Source organism: Papaver somniferum, chromosome 11, assembly GCF_003573695.1.
Source record: "Papaver somniferum cultivar HN1 chromosome 11, ASM357369v1, whole genome shotgun sequence".
NCBI classification, from domain to species: Eukaryota; Viridiplantae; Streptophyta; class Magnoliopsida; order Ranunculales; family Papaveraceae; genus Papaver; species Papaver somniferum.
In genome coordinates, this window is record NC_039368.1 from 101000094 (window position 1) to 101026765 (window position 26672).

General features: G+C 36.5%; 5 protein-coding genes and 2 pseudogenes across 8 annotated transcripts; 6 read left to right on the forward strand and 1 right to left on the reverse strand.

The window, feature by feature from the left end:
- Window position 1: 1 nt before the first annotated feature.
- LOC113322559 lies at window positions 2–864 on the reverse strand. The gene has a single exon (XM_026570667.1). It carries the CDS (start codon window positions 699–701, stop codon window positions 141–143), a length of 561 nt encoding a protein of 186 aa, XP_026426452.1. The 5' UTR covers window positions 702–864; the 3' UTR covers window positions 2–140.
- Window positions 589–8309, forward strand: LOC113322557. Of its 3 annotated transcripts, XM_026570666.1 has the most exons (4): window positions 589–712; window positions 808–866; window positions 1781–7635; window positions 7759–8309. In XM_026570666.1, exon 3 carries the CDS (start codon window positions 5296–5298, stop codon window positions 6475–6477), a length of 1182 nt encoding a protein of 393 aa, XP_026426451.1. In that variant the 5' UTR covers window positions 589–712; window positions 808–866; window positions 1781–5295; the 3' UTR covers window positions 6478–7635; window positions 7759–8309. The 3 variants fall into 3 exon arrangements, with proteins under 3 accessions (XP_026426451.1, XP_026426450.1, XP_026426449.1); XM_026570665.1 differs by lacking the exons at window positions 589–712; window positions 808–866 and having other exon boundaries at window positions 1000–1868; window positions 2063–7635; XM_026570664.1 differs by lacking the exons at window positions 589–712; window positions 808–866 and having other exon boundaries at window positions 1000–7681.
- A 661-nt stretch (window positions 8310–8970) lies between these two features.
- Window positions 8971–9636, forward strand: LOC113324827 (germin-like protein 9-3). The gene has a single exon (XM_026573115.1). It carries the CDS (start codon window positions 8971–8973, stop codon window positions 9598–9600), a length of 630 nt encoding a protein of 209 aa, XP_026428900.1. The 3' UTR covers window positions 9601–9636.
- A 680-nt stretch (window positions 9637–10316) lies between these two features.
- Window positions 10317–13448, forward strand: LOC113322556 (beta-fructofuranosidase, insoluble isoenzyme 1-like). The gene is made up of 7 exons (XM_026570663.1): window positions 10317–10545; window positions 11239–11247; window positions 11349–12208; window positions 12297–12461; window positions 12559–12797; window positions 12890–12983; window positions 13103–13448. The coding sequence occupies exons 1-7, from the start codon at window positions 10371–10373 to the stop codon at window positions 13280–13282; spliced, it is 1722 nt and encodes a 573-aa protein (XP_026426448.1). The 5' UTR covers window positions 10317–10370; the 3' UTR covers window positions 13283–13448.
- Window positions 13449–13668: 220 nt separating this feature from the next.
- Window positions 13669–18112, forward strand: LOC113322125 (beta-fructofuranosidase, insoluble isoenzyme 1-like). Of its 2 annotated transcripts, none has more exons than XM_026570147.1 (7): window positions 13669–13881; window positions 15145–15153; window positions 15261–16117; window positions 16209–16367; window positions 16469–16707; window positions 16817–16907; window positions 17756–18112. In XM_026570147.1, the coding sequence occupies exons 1-7, from the start codon at window positions 13701–13703 to the stop codon at window positions 17969–17971; spliced, it is 1752 nt and encodes a 583-aa protein (XP_026425932.1). In that variant the 5' UTR covers window positions 13669–13700; the 3' UTR covers window positions 17972–18112. The 2 variants fall into 2 exon arrangements, with proteins under 2 accessions (XP_026425932.1, XP_026425933.1); XM_026570148.1 differs by lacking the exon at window positions 17756–18112 and adding an exon at window positions 17414–17437.
- A 51-nt stretch (window positions 18113–18163) lies between these two features.
- On the forward strand, window positions 18164–22195 carry LOC113323447 (annotated as a pseudogene).
- Window positions 22196–23582: 1387 nt separating this feature from the next.
- On the forward strand, window positions 23583–26653 carry LOC113323020 (annotated as a pseudogene).
- The last annotated feature ends 19 nt before the right edge of the window (window positions 26654–26672 follow it).

Below are 26672 nucleotides of genomic sequence, written 5' to 3' on the forward strand. Positions count from 1 at the left end.
GTTTCCAAAACAAACAAACAATCCATTTCTGAAGTAGACGAAAGCTAGAAAAAACGTTTAACACCAAAATGAAAAATGACATAACTACACCTATTATTTTCCCTATAAATAAGAACAGTAAAGTGTTCTTAATCCTTGAATCAACTAGAGAAAAGCTGAAGCTTAGCCTTATTTTGCTGATGAATAACATCAAGAAAAACAGGATCAACAACAAAATGACTATCCACGTGTACATTAAACCTGTGGTCCCACCACAAAACTTTTGCTGTCCCACCGATATCAACAGCCGCGTCGAGAACCAATTCCCGTTTTGCCACATCCGATACCAGCCGGGAAGCGGCAGGAGAAGACAGGTGAAGCCGAGCTGGAAGTTTTAGAAGTTGACAAGATTTCGGAGGATGGGATCCCGCTAATATGTGAGCGGAACCAAGAAATGAACCGTTATAGAAAATAGACATTGAAGATGACGAGTATTTGATTGGTACCATGTTAGGGTTTGTCACATGTACGGTTAAGATAAGATCTGCATCAACTACTGGTAGATGTTTTAAGTCGAATGATTTCGGTTTGATTGATATTAGTTCGAATGTTGGATCTTTCGGTCGTCCTATTGCAAGTGCTGTTGCCGCTGTTGCTGCTGCTGCTGCTCCTATCAGTGCTGAACTCCAACTCCATCTCCATCTCCCTTTTTCACTGCTCATCCCCTCCGAACGTAAGTGAAATCACCTCTTCTCTAGGAAATAAAAATGCTTCTATGTTTAGATTTCTCTAATTCTTTGTGTTCTTTCTTTGATTTGGGGGATCTAGGTTGGGATTTGATAGGTTTGGGTAAGGTGAGAGGTAACATTGGCGCGGGGTCTATACTGGTATGTGTTTTAACTTTTTTGTTTTTGATTTTTGGTTACTGTTTAGGAGTATGTACGCTTTATGTTTTGATCGTTAGATGCTGTCTATGTCTTTTGTGAATTTTTGATGCAACCTTTATTTTTCTTGATAATTTCATTGACATCCAAAAGTTTTTGTTAGTTAGAGATATGGTCCTTTAGAGGAATTGAAAGGTTTACTGATAGAGACATTTCAGTTCGGGAATACAACATTTTAGGATTTCAGATGACTGTCACGTAGAAACCGAGTAGAATGTGTGAGCCTGGTTTGTTAGGTCTGGAACGATGAAGTTGAAATTTAAATCATGTGGATAGATGTTTAGGACCCAGATCACTATCATTTAGAAATTGAATAGAATGTATGTGCCTTGTATGTCAGGTCTGAAAGGATGATGTTAGGATATGTAGACATTTCCTAAAAAGAACATTTAAATCTCTCACAGAAGCTATATAAAATGTGCTCAAGGAAGACTTATTTTTATTAACCGACTTGTGGAAAGCCTTGTTAAAAAGGGTTGAGCCAAATTCAATTTTGATTTGGTGGCTTTGTGAAAGAGTCACATAAACACGGTTCTAAGAGATTATACCGCTTAACATTGTTGTCAATGTTGACCTAGTATTTCATCGAAGAATGTGGTTTATTATGCCCCTTCGATAATGTATCTTCTCTATAGAATGGATTCAAGTGATATAGTTAGTCGACTCAAAGATTTATGATTAATGAGAAGGTTCCATAGGAAACAGACGAGTTGCATTAGTTGTTTCATGAGGCAGAAATGATCAAAATTTGGTAACAATTGTGAATGTGAGTCTTAAGATCCTATTACTGTTACAATAGTGACGAGGTTGCACGTTGTATTTTGTCAATGAAATTGGTCCTATATGTTCATTATTAGGTTAATGGAACTGATGTCAGAAACCTTCAGAGAAAACGAATTGGTTTGGTTATGTTAAACGAGCAATTGGATTTCCGTCTTCCCAAAGGTTGGCACTTTTTTATCTACATATTGGTTTTGTTGGTTAAACTGTGTTCTTTTGATTTGGAAGGGAATTTACTCACCCATAGATCATTGTCAAAGAAAGTAACAAATCTTCTAAATTTAATGCTCATAAACAGTTTGCTGAAAATTGACCATCACAAATCATTTAACATTAAGCAATCAATGTTTGTTATGCAGCTGATTGTTTTTCATGGCTTCTATGAGTAGAAATTTCCAAATTAGCTACTTTTGGGGTGCATTTAATCAAGACAATGGGAGAGAGCCATCATACGGGAAAATCAGTCATGCATTTCTCTTTAAATAGTAAATAAGATTGTAAGAAGAGTGCTGACACCAGGCCAGGGAAATGGTCATGAAAGTGGTTGATGAAGGAAATGAACCCCGTCTACAAACCCATCAAAACACATTAGTTCACCTTTCACTTAATCTGAACCGGAGAATCTTATACTTGAATATCAAGTGCGTGAAGGAAATGAACCCCGTCTACAAACCCATCAAAACACATTAGTTCACCTTTCACTTAATCTGAACCGGAGAATCTTATACTTGAATATCAAGTGCGTGACAGTGCAGCACCTATGAAAGTCCAAGTTGATGAAAGTTAAGAGACCTAGTTATGTTTATTTTGAATCAGAGTTTGAGTGTTGATACCCTGTTTGGTGAAACACAAGTGTCAACGTCTTTGAAGACTAGTCAACCAACGCTGGCTATAGTGGTCAGTCAGACTGGTTTTAAAGAGGGAACACAGGCTTAGCCAATGAAATGGCCGAAAAAAATGGGTGAAGCGGTCAAAAAGAAGTGATTAATTAAGAGAAACATATCGCTTCACTTGAGGCCCCTTGACCAAGCAAGACCCATGGAATAATGTGGGTATTTGGGTATATGACTAGAGGGACATTTATAGTAAAATGAGCAGAAACTGATAAATGACGGGTGGTGACACATGTGGCCTGGGTAATTCATGGCACACATCATTATCCGGGTGTATGAGAAGAACTGTAGATAAAGGACCAATATTTGTGTATTGCATAGGGTAGAAGCTCTGAAATTCATAGATAAAAGTAATGATCATCAAACCATATGAATTCCATGTAAGCCTTGTTTTCCAAGGCTTCTGGGAGCCTTTACTTCCACCCGCTAGGAGTCTTGCTTAACGTCTGAAGAGAACTAATTTGAATTGGAGAACATAGATCCAGTAGAGGACAGTAGTCTCCTATCGAACATGTGAAGCTAGTGAACCCAACGTAGTTGCTCGGTATGTAAAGGCAGTTCTTCAAATATGTAAGTCAGATTTTCATTGTCTGGTTCATTATTTTTTGGGGTCATTTTCTTGTAGCAATTCCTTTTGGTAATAGTCTAGTGGTTGGTTGTTAGAAGTTAGAGTGATATGCGAAACGAACTTCTAATCTGTTGTAGCAATTCCCTTTTTGGTAATATTTTTTATCAATCAACTGCTAATCTGTTGCTGATAAAGAAACGAACAAGGACAGGTGCAAAACCAAATATACCATATGCCTCAGCTATGTTAGATTAACGATGCGTATGGTGTAAATTGTCCAAACCGAGCTAAGGTTGTATTTAAGTAATTGGATTAGTTAGTTTTCAAGCTTGGCGTTGACTTGTTTCCGAGTTATATGAATCAAGCTAATGAAGTTTGACTATCACAGATGGTCTGAGACCACATTCAAAGAAGGTTCAAAGAAAGACTGTCTACTCAAGCTAATACCCGAGAGAAAGTTCTATTTTTTTATGGCAATTTTTGGTTGCCCCACCGATCTCATCTCCTGTATGTAGGATTATTGCCAACTTAGCATTTTTTTCACCAGAGTTTGGATTTTAGTTGAAACTCGAACGGGGATATGTTCTTTTGGTAGTGACTCTAACTTGGTGGGTGGTGGGATAGGTGGAATCTGGTAGGCCAACTAAATATTTTGAAAAATATAATCAAGACGTTACTTCGTGATCTAGTCTAGAATGTTTAAAGTTTAAACCCCAATAGGAAAATGGAAGAAGAAAAGTATATTTCCTATATGATCCGGATCATGAATGAATCAAACTGTATAGCCATTGAATAGTAGAACCTTGCCTAATACAATGTGAATCTGTAGTCATCAGAGTCAACTCGTTCCTCAAATCGCACACTTTATTGGATGAATTGATTTTCACTGGAAATTTTGCATTTCCGGATAGTGGTTTAACATAGAACATCAAATTCTTTGAAATACAATAGGTTGATTCTATACCACGTGCATTAGTGTTCATCCACTTCGATGCCGCTAAAAATATCCGTAGTCTATGAAAAAATTGGTCATGATAGGTTATTTCACGTGGGATGGAGTAACTAGTACCAATCTGCTGCATCCTAATAATCGGCACACTTACGTTTATGATATTCCTCCTTGATAGGGTAGATGTTTTCTTTGCTGGGGAGATCCTTGTAATCACATTAGTGTTCAGAGTCATGGTACTATCTGGTGCTATTACGGATGATTATGGTGATGCAAGTTGATAATGAAGAGGAACATATTCGTGAAAGTGAGGGATAAGAAAAGCATGCGGGGTAGTACGATCCTCGTCATTGATTGCAATTGCAAGTTTAAGATGAGTTCCAGGAAATGACTGTGGATCAGATGGGGTACAGGATTCATCGTCCATAATCTTGCCATCAGGGAGCAGGTTTTGACTTGTGACTGGAATGCCTTCGAACCTTCTAATCTTTTCTTTCAATTCTATTACTATTACTAAATTAAAAATGCCTATTTTGATAAGGATTTCTCTCTTATTAGATAATTTAGTTATCAGCTTCATCTATCCCTCCTCTCAAATGAGTGTCCAGTTCTATTGAAACTAGCATATATTTATCTACTTAGCAAGCTGTTGTTTATATAACTTAAACATAGAGAAGTAGATAGGTTTAAGGTCATTATACGTCAGAGTTTCTCCATGCATGGTTTCTCATCCAATTAATCCTAGCTCTATATATTGCCCAGATTGATTTTTTTTCCATTAAATTCTCTCGCACGTGACACATCATTCATCATTCCTCTAAAGATTCTGTTTAAATTAGATTTATGCCGCTCTTTCACAATGCCCGGTGAAGCTTAAACTAGGAATGTAATTACTGATTGATGAGAAATTTCCTTGACAATTACTCGGTTCATGAACCGAAAAACGTAAGATATAGGAAGAGATTAGGTGACACGTCTATATTGATGAATGTTAGCCCTGAGTTTACATACCAATACAATATTAATGATGGTTAACCCTCTCAAGGAAAATGCAGGGTAGCAGCATTCCACATCCTTCTATAAAAAGCTAATATCTTAGACATCAAACTCAATATCACATACAGATAACATATAATACTACTAGCTAGATTTACACCTTATCAGATAGATCTTGAGAGGGACATGGATTTGAATATCATACCCTCTGATGGTAAGGGATTCACCATTCGTGTCGTATTAACTCATACTGTATTACAAATGAAAGAAAATATTTCATACACTCAAGGCATTCCTGTTTCGAATCAGGAAATAATCTTCAATGAAAAATTGATGTGGGATGAATATCGAATTCTATCTTACTATGTGCCACAAGGTGCTATTCTTCAACTTCTGGTTTGTAACAAGCATGATAGTCATAGTAGTAGTACCCCTCTCAACAATAACAATAAGCATCTCCCAGGTACTTATATTCTCCCTCTTGCTCCTCTTGATCCTACTGCTCTTTCTCCTAGCCTTCTGCCTTTGCAATTTTGTTCCGGACATCCTTCTACCTGCTCTCCTTATCCCTTCTTCTACGGTCTCTCTCCTCTCTTTCGTTCCTTGGATTTGTTTCCTTCATCTCCATGGCTTTCATCTACTCTTACTTATGCTGAAGAGGATCACCATATTCCCAATTACCCTCCTTTCCTGCTTCCCATACCTCCAACTTCACTTCCTCTACCCGAGGATCATCATGTGAACCAACAAAATCCTCAAGGTACATTGGAAACTACTGGACCTTCAGCTTCATTTACTTCAAACATATTCTTTAGTAAGATTCTTTTTGTACTGGCTAATATACCATTGTTAAGGAAACAGATTACCATGGTAATGGATTCAACCGAAACAGTTCGCCAGTTGAAGAAGAGTATTATGGTTGCATCTCCCGAGTTACCAGATGTTTTCGCTATTGTTACCTCATCAGGTTTTGAACTACTTGACGAAAATTGTTGTTTGAGCGTGTATCAGTCATTTATGGATGTTTCTAGAGTCAATGTGATAGTCGATCCTAGCAAATCAAAGCCATTTAGTCAAGGAGTTGGCATTAGTGCTACTAATATTCGGAGTCATGATACTAATTCTTTTAGCGAGTTGCAATTCAAAGTTTTCCCGGTGTTGGGATCAAACACGATGGTCATGGAAATGAATCCGTTGGCTAATGTTGGAGAATTAAGGAAAGAATTACAAAAGTTTCATGATCTTCTCGAGCGTCGGCTTCCCGCTGTTTATTTTTTCGTGTACGAGCACATGCTGATGAATGAAGCATGTTCTTTTGATTATTATAAGGTTCAGCAAGGTAGTATGATAAACATTGTTACAGCTTAAATTTGAACACAAATCCTTTATCCTTCTACATCCATATGTCATTTCATTAATCATCAAATGTCTTAGACCTGTTGTGTTACGGTTTTGAAATCTTCATTTGAATGTTGTAATGAACATGGAGAAAATCTATAAAAAATAATTTGAGCATTATTTTTGCTGGTTAATGTAGATTCTTATTTGTTGTATTTTCTTTGTCATTTAGTTTAGACTTGAGAGTAGAACAGTTAGATGGTTGAGATTGACATGTCAGATAAAATGGGAACTTGTCGAAGTAGAAACCAGAAGTCATTACCTCAGAACAGGCAAACCCTACTACAGTGCTGAAACCCATTTTATTTGTTTCAAGAAACTTTTGAGATCTGTGCAGGTTGTTAGAGAGAAATGGATGTGATTATTAAGTTCCCCAGGTCGAAGAGGAAAATACTGAAAATTGAAGCAGGGTATTTTGATACAATCATTGTTAGAGAGAAATGGATGCGAAGTGCTGTGAATTTCCAATCATCAATCAGAAATGGATATTCAGTACAAAGCTTCTGGTTGATTGTTGTGGTATAGAATTCTATCAAGTTGTAGAAAGATCTCTATTTCAACTTGAGGATGCTGATTGTTGTCCTCCTTTTCCAGATGATGAGATTCAGATATTTTAAGATCATCATTCCAATATTAATGATGAACGGAGAAATGTTGTGCCTAGTCCTTTGCCTTCTCCTAATCTAGGTAACCATCATCAGAATGATACACATCTGGTAACATTGTCTTCACTGTCATCATCATCACTGTCAAGCAATAATGTGATTGCTCAAAAGGGAAAGAATATCCGGCATCATTGTTATCGATCAAAAGGGAAAGAATACTGAAGCGGTGATTAGGAAAGATTCGCACAGCATTGATGACCAAAGGGGAATGAACACTAATGTTGTGGTTTCAGATGAATTGCACAGCGGCGGCGATCAAAAGTTAAGTACACACTAATGCCGTGATTTCAGAAGTGTACACCAGTGATTTCGATCAAAAGGGAAAGAAGAAAAGTCCAGCAATGTAAGCGAAGCAGTGTGAATAGACAAAAGAAAAGGAAAATTAATGCTACCGTAAAAGAAAGCACAGTACTATTGCATAAAGGAGTGGAGTTTTACCGGCTCACAGCTAGGAACTGATGAGGTATTCGATTGTAGGCTGACAGCAAACACGGTGCTGAATGAAAATTGTAAAGTTCTTTTTAGCCTTATTTTGTTGATAGAGTTATCTTTCACTTTGATTATCTAACCATAATTGTCATTACAGGAATTGATTTTCTGTACTGTTAGTACAAGCTTATTCAACTGCTAAACAGATTACGCATGTGGAGTGTTTTTGGCTTCCACATGATAGTGATGAGTTGCTGCTGTGCTTTGATGGAGCTGCAAGAGGGAATCCTGGAAGCTCCGGTTGCAGGGTGGTATGAGCTTAGCACTTGGAGTTAAGACAAACTTTTTGGCGGAAGCTTGGCACTTGGAGTTGAGACTAACTTTTTGGCGGAAATTTTTGCTGTTGTGGCTGGTCTGGGATGCGGCTGAGCAATGGGGTACGGGACGAGTTTTGATTCGTCAAACTCCAGCAGTGCTACACAAGCTTTCAAGCTTTCAATAACAAGAAGTTTCCCTGGTTTGTGAGACAAAGGTGGCTGGCTGCTTGTGCCAATAATGATTTCGTCGGTTATGAGCATGCCTGTGGTAAACTTCACTGCTGACTTTTCCCTGCTGGTGAAGGGGTTACTTGTGAAGGAAGACCTTTTTCTGTGCATTCTATAGTAGGACTAGATATGGCTTATTATAGATTCAAAATTCAAATAGTTCTCAGGGGTTTTTCTTTTCTTTGAAACTTGTAACTTTTTGTTTCAAATTAAATTTTTGGACTTGCAAATAATAATGTACACAAAGGGTCCTATCGGAGGATGATTAAACGTCTCCAAATCATTGGAGAAAAATGAGAAAAATTTCTTAGGATGTGTTTGATAGCAGAGAAAGAAAACAATTCCATGGAAAATCAGTTTCCTGGGTGAAGCAAGGAAAGACTTTTCGTGGAATTCCATGAAATTAAGTATAAAACATACTTTAGGCCACGTTTTTTTTACAATTCCATGGAAAAAGATTTTTGACCAAACGACGGAATACACATTATTTCCATGGAATTAACTCCTATCAAACACAGCCTTAGCATTTTTTTACTGATTAACCAGGAAAAAACAAGATATGAATTTGAAGTTTGTACTGCTTTAGACAAGTAGATGACAATTACAAGAAAACCAGACGTTATTAAACCCAAAACAGCCTTGTAATTCCCATCTCTTCTTTGCATCTGAACACAAAAACATACTGGCCTGCACAAAACAGGGTGGCTTTAGAATCATTTTTTAATCTCCCCGGACATGCATCTCCACACTATATAAACAAGAACTTCAAGAAGCAAAAGCACAGCTACATATATATTTCCCTCCTAATACGAGTATTTCACGAAATGGGGATTAACATTTTCAGCTTAAGTTCTCTTGTTATACTCGTCCTAGCCTTCACAACTGTGCAAATTGCAGTTGGAGGTGACCCAGACATTATTACTGATTTTACATCCCCAGCGAATGGAAGTGCTGCCAACCCAGATTTCTTCACGTTCACGGGAATGAGAGTCCTATTGGAAGAAGACCCGTCACCAGCATTCAGAGTTTTAAAAGCCAGCATGTCTGAATTCCCAGGTCTTTCAGGCCAAAGTGTTTCTTATGCTGTTCTTGAATTCCCTGTTGGGTCTGTTAATCCACCTCATACTCATCCTCGTTCAGCTGAGCTTTTGTTCCTCATCAGTGGTACTCTTGAAGTTGGATTTATCGACACCGCTAATAAACTTTTTACTCAAACACTTCAAAGTGGTGATCTCTTTGTGTTCCCGAAAGGACTTGTTCATTATCAGCAAAATGTTGATCCCCAAGCTTATTCCATTGCAGTTTCTGCTTTTGGCAGTGCAAATGCTGGTACAGTTTCAGTTCCTAGTTCGGTTTTCGCTTCTGGAATCCCTGATGGGATTTTGGCCAAGTCTTTCAAAACTGATGTTGCTACAATTCACGCTATCAAGACTGGTCTTGCACCCAAACCTTAGAGAAAATAACTTCATGGTGTCGACCATCTTTCTTCTTTAAGTAATGATATTGTAATGCATTTTGATATGCTGTTGAATAAATTTTAATTCTTTGCAATTCTTTGGATGGAATGACTGAAAGAATACTATCCCATTTTGGCAATGTCTTATGAGTGCGTCTAAGTGTATTGGGTTTAATAAAATTTAGGAATTGGGCTTTTTAAACAAACCAGCTCCCAGTCCCATTTTCAAGCCCTATAAGATTTCTCAAAAAACTTGATTAACATTAATTGTGGGATTTCCAGGTATCCCTGTGGAAACGTAATTCTAGCTAATTTGGAAAACTTTTTCAAAAAGAAAAAAAACTAACTTGGAAAAGAATTAGTTACTAGATTTGAAACTTTGGATAAGTATTCCACCTAATAAATCTCACATTTGTTAATTTGGTAAATTTATTTCATACATTTGGCAAGCTCTTTCATTTGAGGATTACACAGAGGAGTAATTACCGTAATTAATGTGTGCTTATCTAAATCATCATTATGACACCGTACAGCTACATCCCATGCAATGCAATTGAGTGATATAACTACGGTCACATATCAAGATACGCTGTATTGCCTAATTTATAGATAAAACCTAGATAATATTTCTTTCCTTGTTATTATCGAGTAAAGTCAATATATATGCGGAAAACTTGTCTAGTATCTCTATAAATACATACATTCATTCTCAAGCTTTCATCCATCTTTCAAGAAAACAAGTATCCGCATAAATCATCATCAAAAACAATGGCGAAGTTCATTTGTTGGTTTACTCTTCTTTTCTTATGTTTCAATCTCAGTGTTGAAGCATTACATAAAATATATCCACATTTTCAATCACTTGTGGCAGTGAAAGCACCGGTGAAACTAGGACATCTAAGAACTGGTTTTCACTTCCAACCTCCCAAAAACTGGATCAACGGTATGCAGTTCCTTCTAAATCTGATTTAATTAGTCTTATCTGTGTTAATATCATGTTTTTAGTATTTTTATCATTCAAAAGATAAGCAGTATCACTGATTTTTGGAAACGATATCTTTTTTTCGCATACAATTAAGGATTTCCAGGAACGGGGGCAATGGATTTTTACTGCATACATGTCGTTTGTTTCCTTCTTAAGCACATGTTCCTTTTTACTTTTTAGTATTAATTTTTTTTTTGACTGGATTGACTAGAGATACATCGAGTTTGACTAGGATTGTTTAGACATCAGAGGTTTTTTTTTTCTTCCATTTTTGGTTTATACTGTTCAGTGATTTGTAAGCTGAACAGATTTCAGCATTAATATAGCATAGTTTTAACAATCTAACATTTTTTTTATTGTCAATCTCATTATTCCAAAAATAAATAAATAGCTGGGATTGTGTTATCAAAAATAAATAATTCTGGTACAATTTTTTTTTTAGTCCCTACTACATTTCAGTTTTGGCTACTGGAATTCTTGATGGGATTTTGGCTAAGTCTTTCAAAACTGATTTTGAATACAATTCGAGCAATATATTGGTTTATTTTCCTATTTGTGCATGCTAGATTTTCATTTATGTTCAGCTAACCATATGTTTTTTTCTTGCTTTTTTGCATGGCACATGAATCTCTGCATCAAACTATCAAACAGATCCAAATGGTATGCTATTACATTCTTTATCTTGATTTGTATTAGACGTCGATCGTTTATTTTATTTCATTATAGTTAAGTGTTTTACCCATGCTATGGTTTTTTAACAGGCCCAATGTATTATAAAGGCGTTTATCATCTTTTCTACCAGTATAATCCCAAAGGTGCTGTGTGGGGGAATATTGTATGGGCACACTCAGTATCCACTGATTTGATAAACTGGTTTTCCCTTGAACATGCAATTGCCCCTTCCAAACCATTTGACATAAATGGGTGCTGGTCAGGTTCTGCAACTATACTTCCTGGCAACAAACCTGTTATACTTTACACTGGTATTGATCCAGACGAGAGACAAGTACAAAACATTGCAGTGCCGAAGAACTTGTCTGACCCATTCTTAAGAGAATGGGTGAAGCCTGATTACAACCCAATAATCAAACCAAGCATTGGTGTGAATGCGAGTGCGTTTCGAGATCCCACAACTGCATGGTGGAGTAAAGATGGGCACTGGAGATTAGTAGTTGGTAGCAAGAGAGATATGAGAGGAACCGCGGTGTTGTATAGAAGCAAGGATTTTATTCATTGGACTAAAGCCAAACATTTGTTACATTCTTCTGCTACTACTGGTATGTGGGAGTGCCCAGATTTTTATCCAGTGTCGCTGAATGGGAAACAAGGATTAGACACTTCATCGGTTGGTGATGGTGTTAAACATGTGCTGAAAGTGAGCCTTGATCTTACAAGGTTCGAATATTACACTCTTGGTCAATATTTTACTAGCAAAGATCGATATGTACCAGACAACACTTCAGTTGATGATAGTACAGGGTTAAGGTATGATTATGGAAATTTCTATGCATCCAAGTCGTTTTTCGATCCGTCAAAGAATAGAAGAATCTTGTGGGGATGGGCTAACGAATCCGATCGAACTCCAGATGATCAAATTGCTAAAGGCTGGGCTGGGGTTCAGGTAATTATCCTCTTCTCTAGAACTAAAGATATGGTCTGAAGATTTCATTTCCGTTTATTTTTTAAGTAATTTTATTTTTTCACTATAGGCAATTCCGAGGACAGTGTGGCTTGATAGAAATGAAAAACAACTCTTACAATGGCCTATTGAAGAGGTTAATCATTTACGAAGCGGTCACGGTCGAGTGGAGATGACCAAGATACCTCTTCATAAGGGAAGTCTCATTGAGATTGAAGGAATTACTCCTGCTCAGGTATGCTATTTGTAAGATCTAAATACGATGTCATAAACATTTGCTCCGCTTTGAATTATGATGTATCTATTCACTTGAGTGAATTTGCATTTTACAGGCTGATGTTGAAATTACATTCCGTATACCAAGTTTGGAACATGCTGAACCATTTGATCCTAAATGGGTTGATGCTGAAAGACTTTGCGGCGAAAAAGATGCTAGTGTCTCGGGTGGCATCGGACCTTTTGGATTGCTAACACTGGCGTCAAGTGACTTACAAGAGTATACTGCGGTATTTTTTAGGGTCTTCAAATCAAATGACAAACATAAAGTGCTTATGTGCTCTGGTGGTATTAGGTACGTTAATTAAGATGGACTCTTTTGATTTGAATACTTTCTTCAACTAAAGAAAGCTGATTTTGTTTCTTTTCTCCATCAAATTACTGCAGGTCTTCTTTAACACATGATAAGATGTACAAGCCATCTTACGGAGGTTTCGTAGATGTTGATATTAGTAATGGAAAGCTTTCCTTGAGAAGCTTGGTAAGACTTTTAATCTCTATATACTTTAATTGTTAAATATATTTGTGTTTCAAATAATAATATATTTTAGTTCTAAAATTTACATTCTTTCTTCTAATATATATGATGTTTGGTTGCAGATCGATAATTCAGTCGTAGAGAGTTTTGGTGCTGGAGGAAAAACATGCATCTTATCAAGGGCTTATCCAACACTGGCTATTGGAAATAATGCTCATTTGTATGTTTTCAACAATGGAACTCAAGCGGTAAAGATTGGGAAGTTAAAAGCATGGTCAATGAATAGTCCCTCAATGAATTGAAGAAAAATTAGTCCTCTAGTTTGAGTGAGCAATGAGTAGGATTTTGTTTCAGGAGAATAATATCCATCATGTTGTCCGATGGTTCCTTGTCAAAATTGTCCATACGAGTACATAAGGATGTTACATGTAGTGTCAATTGGAAATAAAGTAATTCACCTTTAGAATATTTTTATTTACAGTAAACTTATTTATTCTCTTGAGTTTTACTTTTTACTTTTATTTGCCGTATCAAGTCTTTTCAAGTCTTGCATCTTTGAAAGAAAGTCTTCGAGTCACTGGACTGGTACAGGTTTGGTTGGACCGATTGATTGCAGGGGGGGTGTCGATTAGTAAATGTTAGCTGTGGTTTCTTTGAATATAAATAATTCTTCTTCAAATATCTTTTTCTTTAGTTTTTCTGTTTTAAGGTTCATTGGTTATGGAGATTCTAGAAATGCTTGTTCCGTTGCTACTGGTTCCATTATGGTTTAGCCTTTTAGTCAATGGGGTTCAGGCATCTAACAAAGTACTATCAGAAATTCAGGCTACTAACAAATCTAATGCTTGGAGTCTTTACAGAACAGGTTATCACTTTCAACCTCAGAAAAATTGGATGAATGGTAAGTTCTTATTTCTTGTTTAAGTTCTTGTTTTGAGTTACATGTGCTTTAGTATGAAATCCTAAATGAGCTACTGTAAGTTAGCTTTTTTTCTGTGATAGATTATGTAGTGAACTATTTAGTGATTAGCATTATTAATTTAGTTTGTTGTTTTCCATTCAGATCTGTAAATCCCAACATCTGGGGACCTTTATTAGTTTCATGCTCCTTAATTTTCCTAATTTAAAATCCCCACTTACATATTCCGGTGGTGATGCCCCCAGATACTGATTTCAGTGGCTTTGATGGTTGGGGTTAGCCCATTAAGAACTGATTCATTGGAATATCTTATTTGGTTTCGGGTTATTGATTTAGAATTTTAACGAGTTCTGGTGTTGTTTATATGGATGGGGATGTTGCTGATTTATAATAGAAATTGTTCACACATGTAGCTCTGTTTCCTTAATAGGCTGCCATAGTGCTCCATCAGTTGTTTTGGGTGCTTTTATGTTATTTGGTTTGGTTGGTATGAATCTAACCCTTTGTTATGATCCTAAAAACTTGTGGCAAAGTGGAATTTATGATGTGCAGTGGAATGCTATCTGTAGATCTAGAACTGCTGTTACTACTACTTTAACTGGTTGTACCGCGGCCTCAACTGCGTTGTTTAGGAAAAGATTATTTGTTGGTCCTTGGAATGATTTCGTACCGGTCAGTTAGGTGGTTTTGCTGCGGTTACTGCTGGGTTGTGGTACCATGGACCACTATTACTTGTGGATTTGTTGCTTTTGGGGTATTAATCGGATGTAATAAACTAGCAGAGTAATTCAAATATGTTGATAGTGATAGTAGCGTAATAAATCGCATGGTGGTTGTGGCACTTGGGGTATACTTTATTACAGCTATGTTTGTTAGAAAAGAATGTGTCTGAGATTTATAAATAGGGTAGATCTTCATGGTTTGTTGGTGGATGATGGTAGAAAATTGTTTGCAGCTCATCTCATTCGGATTTTAGTTATTGATGGTTGGTTTAGTGCAACAATGGGACTGGAATCGTAAATTCATCAGTTTTAAGCTAGCAGGGTCCCGGTTTGAGCTTCAGCTGTATGCAAGAACAAAACTTTCTATGGACTGATCTCCTTTTTTTTTCTTTTTCTTTTTCTTTTGATAGTGTGTTAGACTGCTCTCACTGCATAAATATTATTATTATGTTTCTTCAATTGCTTAGTGTCTAACGTTAGTTTCTTGCTTGAATGGCACTCTGATACCTGCAACAACAAACAGACCCAAATGGTAAGAGTTCATCCTACATTTCTTTAGGTTAATCTAGACCTTTTTAATGGTTTAATCCTCAAGTTGCATTTTTCCAATTTAATCTCGTATTATCTGATTTAAAACAGGCCCAATGTACTATAATGGTACCTACCATCTGTTCTACCAGTACAACCCCGAAGGTGCTGTATGGGGAAACATTGTGTGGGGGCATTCTGTATCAAAGGACATGATCAATTGGCTCCCTCTTAATCCCGCAATCTATCCTTCAGCTCCATTCGATATCAATGGTTGTTGGTCGGGTTCTGCAACTATCCTCCAGGGAAATAAACCTGTGATATTCTACACAGGCATTGATACAGAGAATCGACAAGTGCAGAACATTGCAGTACCAAAGAACTTATCAGATCCTTTCCTAGAAGAATGGACGAAACCTGACTACAACCCCTTGATAGAGCCAATCAATGGGATTAATGCTGCCTCATTTCGAGACCCGACAACTGCTTGGTTGGGCAAAGATGGGTACTGGAGATTGGTAGTTGGAAATGAGAGCGGTAACAAAACAGGAATGGCATTACTGTATAAAAGTAAAGATTTCGTTAAATGGGTTAAGGTCCAATATCCACTACATTCTGCTCAAACTGGTATGTGGGAGTGTCCGGATTTCTTTCCTGTATCACTAACAGGAAAAGAAGGTTTAGACACATCTGCAAGTGGAGACCGAATCAAACATGTTTTAAAAGTGAGTCTTGGTGAGAAGACCGCTGATCACTATACGGTTGGTCACTATCTTTTGAGTAAGGATCAGTATATACCTGACAATACATCTGTTGATGATTCGACGGGATTAAGGTATGACTATGGAAACTTCTATGCATCTAAATCATTTTTTGATGCATCGAAAAAGAGGAGGATCCTGTGGGGATGGGTTCTCGAGTCCGATACCAAAGAAGACGATATTGCTGAAGGATGGGCTGGCATTCAGGTGGTTTATTAAAGATATACAGTTTTCAGATCTATATAGTGTAGCTAAATGCTGGCTTGCATTGATGCTTATCATCACTTCATATTTGCAGTCAGTTCCGAGAACTTTATGGCTTGATAAAAACGAAAAACAACTTCTACAATGGCCGGTTGAAGAACTCAAAAGTTTGAGAAGAGAAGAAGTTGCCATGACAAATATATCTCTCACCAAGGGAATTCTTTCCGAAGTTAAAGGAATAACAGCTTCACAGGTATGCAAATACGAAGAATTATATTTTAGAGTACAGATAGCGTTTATGCAGTCTCGATTTTGAGCTTTCACTTTATACTATTTTATATTTCTACTCCATAGGCCGATGTTGAAGTTACATTCCATTTGCCTAGTTTGGAGAAGGCAGAGTTGTTTGACCCTACTTGGGTTGACGCTGAAGCACTCTGTGGTAAGAAGGATGCTACTGTTCAAGGTGGGGTTGGACCTTTCGGATTGTTAGCATTGGCTTCTAAAAATTTGATGGAATACACAACAGTCGTCTTTAGAGTTTTTAAAGCTCAAGACAAGTATACAGTACTTATGTGCTCTGGCGGTGTAAGGTTAGCTTAACTTTGTTTTTGATACTCATGAGATACTCTCCTATGTATGCTAACAAAATGTAGAATCACCAGCTGACTTGTATTTTTGGCAATCTTGGTATAAAATCAGGTCTTCTCTAAAACCAGGAGTTACAAAACGGTCTTATGGAGCTTTTGTAGATGCAGATTTGAGTGATGGAAAGCTTTCTTTGAGGAGCTTGGTATGGTTTTAATTACAGTATTTATAAGTAGCATTGAAATAAAATATAGTTGTATTCTTCTTTGTTTCGTGTGGTTGTTTTCCACTGTTAATAGGAACAATAATTAAACCAAGATTTAGTTTGAAACCAAAGCCAAAATTAAAGCCAGTATCTCTGTTTAAACCTATTTGAGTACTGGTGACAGAACCAAGAAGGAAAAATACTTTTGTAACCATGTCCTAATTATGCCATCTACTACCTCTTTTTACTTCTAACAGCATATTTTCTACTTTTGTTGATAAAGTATTTGGCTGGATTACGGCATTTATCTGTAATATTTCGGACCTCTCAATTGTAACTGCATAAAAAGTTCATAATAGCCTTAACCAAGCTGCTGTTATTGCCTATTGGCAACAACAAGCACTTTCTCCATCTTAGTTCCATGGACATATTACTGTTTAGTAGCACCATTCATATCCATCTCTATGGATCCAGCACTGAGCACTTTCTCCGTTCTTCTTGAGAAGTTAGATTAAAGTGCTACAAGTTGCGAGTTTTTGATGTTATACAAGTATACAGTAAAGCTGCAATCCTTTTATTGTCTCCACTTGCTTATCTGTAAGTAAGTTCATGTAGCATTTCCTGTTGCCAGTTTTTATTTTATTTTTATAGACATCTGGTAATTCGTTAGTAGGTGCAAGGTTTAGGATCCAGTGGTCTTTTCATACGTGGACTCTTTCCCCATGAGTCTTATCAATATCAAGCCCTTTGTGTATTCTTTTCTTGATCCATGATCCCTAGTTTCTGGGTGGATGATGAGTTTGATAATTCAGTGGTTGAAATTTTTTGTTCTATTGTTTCTACTGCAGATTGATAATTCAGTGATCGAAAGTTTTGCTTCTGGAGGAAAAACATGTATAACGTCCAGGGTTTACCCAACTCTTGCACTGGGGAAAAATGCTCACTTGTATGCTTTCAACAACGGTACTGAAGCTGTTGAAATTGCAGAGTTGAAAGCATGGTCAATAGGAAGACCAAAAATGAATGTTAAAGCACAAACACGAAGAAAACTGGATCGTGATTAACCTAATTGGCATCAGGATTCAGATGCAAAATAATCATTTTTAAATACATTGAATTAGTTCAGAAATAGAATAAGGTCATCGTCATGTTTAGTATTCTCTCTGGCCCTCATATAAATGAATGTATAAGGGATCCAAGGTTAAGGAAGATTTTAATATATTACAATTATCTTATATTGAATATTCCTAATTCATAATTAATAAAATAAAAACTTTACTTATCAATTATTTAAAGTCAAGATGTAGTATATTATAATCAGGGTTAGTACAAGTTGCTTAGTTGTCTTCTTGATTAAAAATCCAAGAGTTTGAAGTAAAAAAGCCTGGTGTTGGCTTTTTATCATCATCATCATCTCGTTTTCTTCTTCTTTTTTACGTTTCTTCCTTACTCTCTGTTCTTAGATTTGATTGTAACTGATGGCGATTTTAGAAAGTTCTGTTCATTTGATTAAAATGATTTTCATCTTCTTATGCTGTACTCTCATAAGCAACTATGGGGTTCGAGCATTTAACAACGACATATCAGAAACTGGATTGGATGGGGTTGGAGTTAACAGAACAGGCTATCACTTTCAGTCTCCCAAGAACTGGATCAATGGTAAGTTCTCACTTCTCACTTGATTGTACATATCATCATTAGTTTGTTTGATTAGTTTTTCAACTTAACTAATCATATATAATCAGCATTTCAACTTAATCTAATCCCGGACCTCCGTCATTTATTTCTCGGAGATAAACGGCGATCATACCCCGTGGAATTTTGGTGTTTCACAAGCATTAACATAAAATGGGATTGAAAGTTTTAGCCCTTGCTAGCAGTTCCATTATTATTATCTCAACTAGTACTGTTTTATGTTTTCTTGCTCATTGTTACCAATCTTGCTATGTGTTATCAACTGAAGTACTATTTTAACATTGTTTCATGCTTCTTACTTGGATGGCATTCAAACCTCTCCAACAACAATTCACCAGACCCAAATGGTAAGCCAGTCTTAGCTCTTACACATACATGAGAAATCTTTGTTGTTTAGTTACTTAGAGTTACAATGGTGTTCTTAAAAGAACTCTCATGATCTGCAACAGGACCAATGTATTATAATGGAATCTACCATCTTTTCTACCAATACAATCCTAAAGCTGCTGCATGGGCAAGTGATATAGTCTGGGGCCATTCTGTATCAAAAGATATGGTCAACTGGTTTCGCCTTGATGTTGCAATGGCCCCTACGGATTCATTTGATGTCAATGGGTGCTGGTCAGGTTCTGCCACTATCCTCCCTGGTAACAAGCCGGTGATGCTTTATACTGGCATAGATATAAATAATGTACAAGTTCAGAACATTGCTGTGCCAAAGAATTCATCGGATCCCTTACTTGTAGAATGGAAAAAGCTAGACAAAAATCCATTGATTTTGCCACCCAATGGCATTAACGGAACTTCGTTCCGGGATCCGACAACTGCATGGTTAGGTAAAGATGGGTATTGGAGAATTCTAGTTGGGAGTGAGAGAAGTAATCTGGGGACGGCGTTGTTGTTTAGAAGTAAAGATTTCATGACATGGACAGCATCTGAAAATAACTTCCATTCTGCACCAGATACTGGTATTTGGGAATGTCCAGATTTCTTTCCTGTGCCACTGAAAGGTAAAAAAGGATTAGACACTTCTGCGAGTGGAGCCAATGTTAAGTACATCTTAAAGGTGAGTGTTCAAAGAACATGGTCAGATTTCTACACAGTTGGGGATTACTATCTGAACAAGGATGAGTATGTACCTGATAACACTCCAGGTAACCATTATTCAACAACTACAGGACTGAAATTTGATTACGGGAAATTCTATGCGTCTAAAACATTCTTCGATGAGGCGAAAAACAGAAGGATATTGTGGGCGTGGGTTAACGAATCCGATTCTGCAGCAGATGATTTTGCTAAAGGATGGGCTGGCATTAGGGCTGAACATGGTGTCGGTTAACCATTGGAAACCGACCGAACCAGACCAATAAGCAAGAAACCGAACCAAACCATTTAGATTTGGATTGGTTTGGTAAAAAATGTTGAAAAACCGACATTACTGGTTTGGTTTTGGTTTGACCTGAAAACCGAACCAAAAACCATTGGGGAACCGATTAATTTTTAAACTTAATTTCTACCGTCGATTTAAAAGTATTAGATTCTACCCATTAATTTAGAGGATAAATAGAAACCCTAAATCTAATATTTCATTATGATACTCTCCCTCTTTCTCTTTCTCCTTCTCTCAGCCACCTCCCTTCTCCACCCCCAACTACAGCTGCTGCTATTCGACTTTTTTCTTCCCGTCTTCCTTCTTTTTTATTTGTCAATATATAAATTAAGATATATTATATATCTTCATTTGATCTCTAGAATTAGAGTAAGCTTTAACTATTCTTGATTTTTTTTTGTCTGTATATTTGTGTAAACCAATACTATCGGCAACTACGATTTTTTTATCTGTAAATTTGTATTTTTTTTTTGGTTTGACATAATTATTGGTTAACCAAAAACCACTGGGACAAACCGAAACCAACTGGAACCATTTGGAAACCGAACCAATGGTTAATGGATTGGTTTGGTTTAGATTTTTAGAAACCAATAATATTGGTTTCGGTTTTGGTTTGGCTAGAAACCGAACCAAAACCGACCATGAACAGCCCTAGCTGGCATTCAGGTTTGTTTATATCAGTGATAATTATTTAATATGATAGAATAGCTGATTCTTCTGTAAATGATATTGCTAATACTAGTAGTTTTTAACCAATCTTGTATTGTAGGCAATTCCAAGGACACTGTGGCTGGATAGAAATGGAAAACAACTTCTACAGTGGCCAATCGAAGAGCTCGAAACTTTAAGAACAAACGAAGTGAAGTTGAAAAAGACACCTCTCACCAAAGGAAGTCTATTTGAAGTTCAAGGAATAACAGCTGCATAGGTATTCCGAGTTAGAATCAATTTAAGAGCAATGTGTTAAACTTAGTAGCCATATTTTTATGACTATGATTCTGAATATTCACAGGCTGATATCGAAGTTAGATTTCGTTTACCAAGTTTAGAAAGTGCAGAATCATTTGATCCTTCATGGAATGACGCCCAACAGCTCTGCGGAAGGAAGGATGCTACTGTTCAAGGTGGCATTGGACCGTTTGGGTTGTTAACTCTAGCTTCTAAGGACTTAGATGAATACACAGCAGTATTCTTCAGGGTTTTCAAAGCTCTAGACAAGCCTGTTGTGCTTATGTGTTCTGGTGGTACCAGGTCATCATTAAAAGCAGAATTAGATAAACCCTCATCTGGGGCTTTTGTGGATGTTGACTTGATTGATGGTGAAATTTCTCTGAGAAGCTTGGTAAAAAAAATCTATCTTCCTTTGTTGTTTTAGAGTGAGAGGAACAAACTATTTCTACTTAAATTTGTTCAATTCGATTGCAGATTGATCATACAGTAGTAGAAAGCTTTGGTGCTGGTGGAAAAACATGTATCACGACTAGAGTCTATCCAACTTTGGCAGTAGGAAAGGAAGCTCATTTATACGCTTTCAACAACGGTACTGAGACTGTTGAGATTAAGAGACTAAATGCATGGACAATGCAGACACCTAAAATGAATCTTGGCCATGAGATAAGTTCGTTGTTCGCAGCTTAAACATAAGGTCAATTATCATTAGAGGAGGAGTTACAACTCTGGGAAAATCAGTCCATGTTACTGTATTCTTGCAATAGAAATTTAGAGTGATGCTGAATGTCTTCCGTACTGCAAATATTGGCATCCTCTATTGTTTTCCCGTTTTTCACATGTGAACACAGTTAACATATAGATTCCAGTTTCTGGCTCTCTGCCCCCTCCTGTTTCTGTTTTTCTTTTCCCTTCTGAATTTTCCCAAATACTATTAACAATGTCGAGGGTCTATATAATTCTTGCACTAAGGGAAGAATACTGCTGATGCCATTGATGGTGCTGCAAGTATGGTCACCATCATATGGATCTGGTAGTGGGAGCTGGTATGCTATCCGCATCAGCATCTCTCACACTGAAAGTTACAGAGGGGATGAATGTAAAGTGGAGGCAAGATTAATGAAAGATTTAAATATTACAAATTTCTTCAAGTCAAGAGTCATTGTATATTATAATCAGCACAAAGTTGCTTGCTTAGTTGTCCTCTTAATTATTTAGAATTGTTTGAACTAGTAATATACCTGGTAATTTCCTATCTCCTGTACTTCTTTTATATTTTCTATGTTTCTTCCTTAGTTCTATTCTGAGAGTTTACAAAGTCTGAATCTCATAAGGAACTGTCTGAGCATTTAACCAAGTCATGTCAGAAACTGGATCATCAGACGGGTTAGGAATTAACAGAACAGGTTATCACTTTCAGTCCCCAAAAAACTGGATTAACGATAAGCTCTTCTGCTTTCTCATTTAGTGCTTATAATCATTTGCAGTTTAGTTTCATCATATTGGTATTTCAGCTTTATAAGAGTAAAATTCTGACATTTTTGTTTTTGTTACTTGATTCGCATTCAAACATCTTCAACAAACAATTAACAGTGGTACTCTTGAAGTTGGATTTATCGACACCGCTAATAAACTTTTTACTCAAACACTTCAAAGTGGTGATCTCTTTGTGTTCCCGAAAGGACTTGTTCATTATCAGCAAAATGTTGATCCCCAAGCTTATTCCATTGCAGTTTCTGCTTTTGGCAGTGCAAATGCTGGTACAGTTTCAGTTCCTAGTTCGGTTTTCGCTTCTGGAATCCCTGATGGGATTTTGGCCAAGTCTTTCAAAACTGATGTTGCTACAATTCACGCTATCAAGACTGGTCTTGCACCCAAACCTTAGAGAAAATAACTTCATGGTGTCGACCATCTTTCTTCTTTAAGTAATGATATTGTAATGCATTTTGATATGCTGTTGAATAAATTTTAATTCTTTGCAATTCTTTGGATGGAATGACTGAAAGAATACTATCCCATTTTGGCAATGTCTTATGAGTGCGTCTAAGTGTATTGGGTTTAATAAAATTTAGGAATTGGGCTTTTTAAACAAACCAGCTCCCAGTCCCATTTTCAAGCCCTATAAGATTTCTCAAAAAACTTGATTAACATTAATTGTGGGATTTCCAGGTATCCCTGTGGAAACGTAATTCTAGCTAATTTGGAAAACTTTTTCAAAAAGAAAAAAAATAACTTGGAAAAGAATTAGTTACTAGATTTGAAACTTTGGATAAGTATTCCACCTAATAATCTCACATTTGTTAATTTGGTAAATTTATTTCATACATTTGGCAAGCTCTTTCATTTGAGGATTACACAGAGGAGTAATTACCGTAATTAATGTGTGCTTATCTAAATCATCATTATGACACCGTACAGCTACATCCATGCAATGCAATTGAGTGATATAACTACGGTCACATATCAAGATACGCTGTATTGCCTAATTTATAGATAAAACCTAGATAATATTTCTTTCCTTGTTATTATCGAGTAAAGTCAATATATATGCGGAAAACTTGTCTAGTATCTCTATAAATACATACATTCATTCTCAAGCTTTCATCCATCTTTCAAGAAAACAATCCGCATAAATCATCAAAAACAATGGCGAAGTTCATTTGTTGGTTTACTCTTCTTTTCTTATGTTTCAATCTCAGTGTTGAAGCATTACATAAAATATATCCACATTTTCAATCACTTGTGGCAGTGAAAGCACCGGTGAAACTAGGACATCTAAGAACTGGTTTTCACTTCCAACCTCCCAAAAACTGGATCAACGGTATGCAGTTCCTTCTAAATCTGATTTAATTAGTCTTATCTGTGTTAATATCATGTTTTTAGTATTTTTATCATTCAAAAGATAAGCAGTATCACTGATTTTTGGAAACGATATCTTTTTTCGCATACAATTAAGGATTTCCAGGAACGGGGGCAATGGATTTTTACTGCATACATGTCGTTTGTTTCCTTCTTAAGCACATGTTCCTTTTTACTTTTTAGTATTAATTTTTTTTTGACTGGATTGACTAGAGATACATCGAGTTTGACTAGGATTGTTTAGACATCAGAGGTTTTTTTTTTCTTCCATTTTTGGTTTATACTGTTCAGTGATTTGTAAGCTGAACAGATTTCAGCATTAATATAGCATAGTTTTAACAATCTTTTTTTTTATTGTCAATCTCATTATTCCAAAATAAATAAATAGCTGGGATTGTGTTATCAAAATAAATAATTCTGGTACAATTTTTTTTTAGTCCCTACTACATTTCAGTTTTGGCTACTGGAATTCTTGATGGGATTTTGGCTAAGTCTTTCAAAACTGATTTTGAATACAATTCGAGCAATATATTGGTTTATTTTCCTATTTGTGCATGCTAGATTTTCATTTATGTTCAGCTAACCATATGTTTTTTTCTTGCTTTTTTGCATGGCACATGAATCTCTGCATCAAACTATCAAACAGATCCAAATGGTATGCTATTACATTCTTTATCTTGATTTGTATTAGACGTCGATCGTTTATTTTATTTCATTATAGTTAAGTGTTTTACCCATGCTATGGTTTTTTAACAGGCCCAATGTATTATAAAGGCGTTTATCATTTTTCTACCAGTATAATCCCAAAGGTGCTGTGTGGGGGAATATTGTATGGGCACACTCAGTATCCACTGATTTGATAAACTGGTTTTCCCTTGAACATGCAATTGCCCCTTCCAAACCATTTGACATAAATGGGTGCTGGTCAGGTTCTGCAACTATACTTCCTGGCAACAAACCTGTTATACTTTACACTGGTATTGATCCAGACGAGAGACAAGTACAAAACATTGCAGTGCCGAAGAACTTGTCTGACCCATTCTTAAGAGAATGGGTGAAGCCTGATTACAACCCAATAATCAAACCAAGCATTGGTGTGAATGCGAGTGCGTTTCGAGATCCCACAACTGCATGGTGGAGTAAAGATGGGCACTGGAGATTAGTAGTTGGTAGCAAGAGAGATATGAGAGGAACCGCGGTGTTGTATAGAAGCAAGGATTTTATTCATTGGACTAAAGCCAAACATTTGTTACATTCTTCTGCTACTACTGGTATGTGGGAGTGCCCAGATTTTTATCCAGTGTCGCTGAATGGGAAACAAGGATTAGACACTTCATCGGTTGGTGATGGTGTTAAACATGTGCTGAAAGTGAGCCTTGATCTTACAAGGTTCGAATATTACACTCTTGGTCAATATTTTACTAGCAAAGATCGATATGTACCAGACAACACTTCAGTTGATGATAGTACAGGGTTAAGGTATGATTATGGAAATTTCTATGCATCCAAGTCGTTTTTCGATCCGTCAAAGAATAGAAGAATCTTGTGGGGATGGGCTAACGAATCCGATCGAACTCCAGATGATCAAATTGCTAAAGGCTGGGCTGGGGTTCAGGTAATTATCCTCTTCTCTAGAACTAAAGATATGGTCTGAAGATTTCATTTCCGTTTATTTTTTAAGTAATTTTATTTTTTCACTATAGGCAATTCCGAGGACAGTGTGGCTTGATAGAAATGAAAAACAACTCTTACAATGGCCTATTGAAGAGGTTAATCATTTACGAAGCGGTCACGGTCGAGTGGAGATGACCAAGATACCTCTTCATAAGGGAAGTCTCATTGAGATTGAAGGAATTACTCCTGCTCAGGTATGCTATTTGTAAGATCTAAATACGATGTCATAAACATTTGCTCCGCTTTGAATTATGATGTATCTATTCACTTGAGTGAATTTGCATTTTACAGGCTGATGTTGAAATTACATTCCGTATACCAAGTTTGGAACATGCTGAACCATTTGATCCTAAATGGGTTGATGCTGAAAGACTTTGCGGCGAAAAAGATGCTAGTGTCTCGGGTGGCATCGGACCTTTTGGATTGCTAACACTGGCGTCAAGTGACTTACAAGAGTATACTGCGGTATTTTTTAGGGTCTTCAAATCAAATGACAAACATAAAGTGCTTATGTGCTCTGGTGGTATTAGGTACGTTAATTAAGATGGACTCTTTTGATTTGAATACTTTCTTCAACTAAAGAAAGCTGATTTTGTTTCTTTTCTCCATCAAATTACTGCAGGTCTTCTTTAACACATGATAAGATGTACAAGCCATCTTACGGAGGTTTCGTAGATGTTGATATTAGTAATGGAAAGCTTTCCTTGAGAAGCTTGGTAAGACTTTTAATCTCTATATACTTTAATTGTTAAATATATTTGTGTTTCAAATAATAAATATTTTAGTTCTAAAATTTACATTCTTTCTTCTAATATATATGATGTTTGGTTGCAGATCGATAATTCAGTCGTAGAGAGTTTTGGTGCTGGAGGAAAAACATGCATCTTATCAAGGGCTTATCCAACACTGGCTATTGGAAATAATGCTCATTTGTATGTTTTCAACAATGGAACTCAAGCGGTAAAGATTGGGAAGTTAAAAGCATGGTCAATGAATAGTCCCTCAATGAATTGAAGAAAAATTAGTCCTCTAGTTTGAGTGAGCAATGAGTAGGATTTTGTTTCAGGAGAATAATATCCATCATGTTGTCCGATGGTTCCTTGTCAAAATTGTCCATACGAGTACATAAGGATGTTACATGTAGTGTCAATTGGAAATAAAGTAATTCACCTTTAGAATATTTTTATTTACAGTAAACT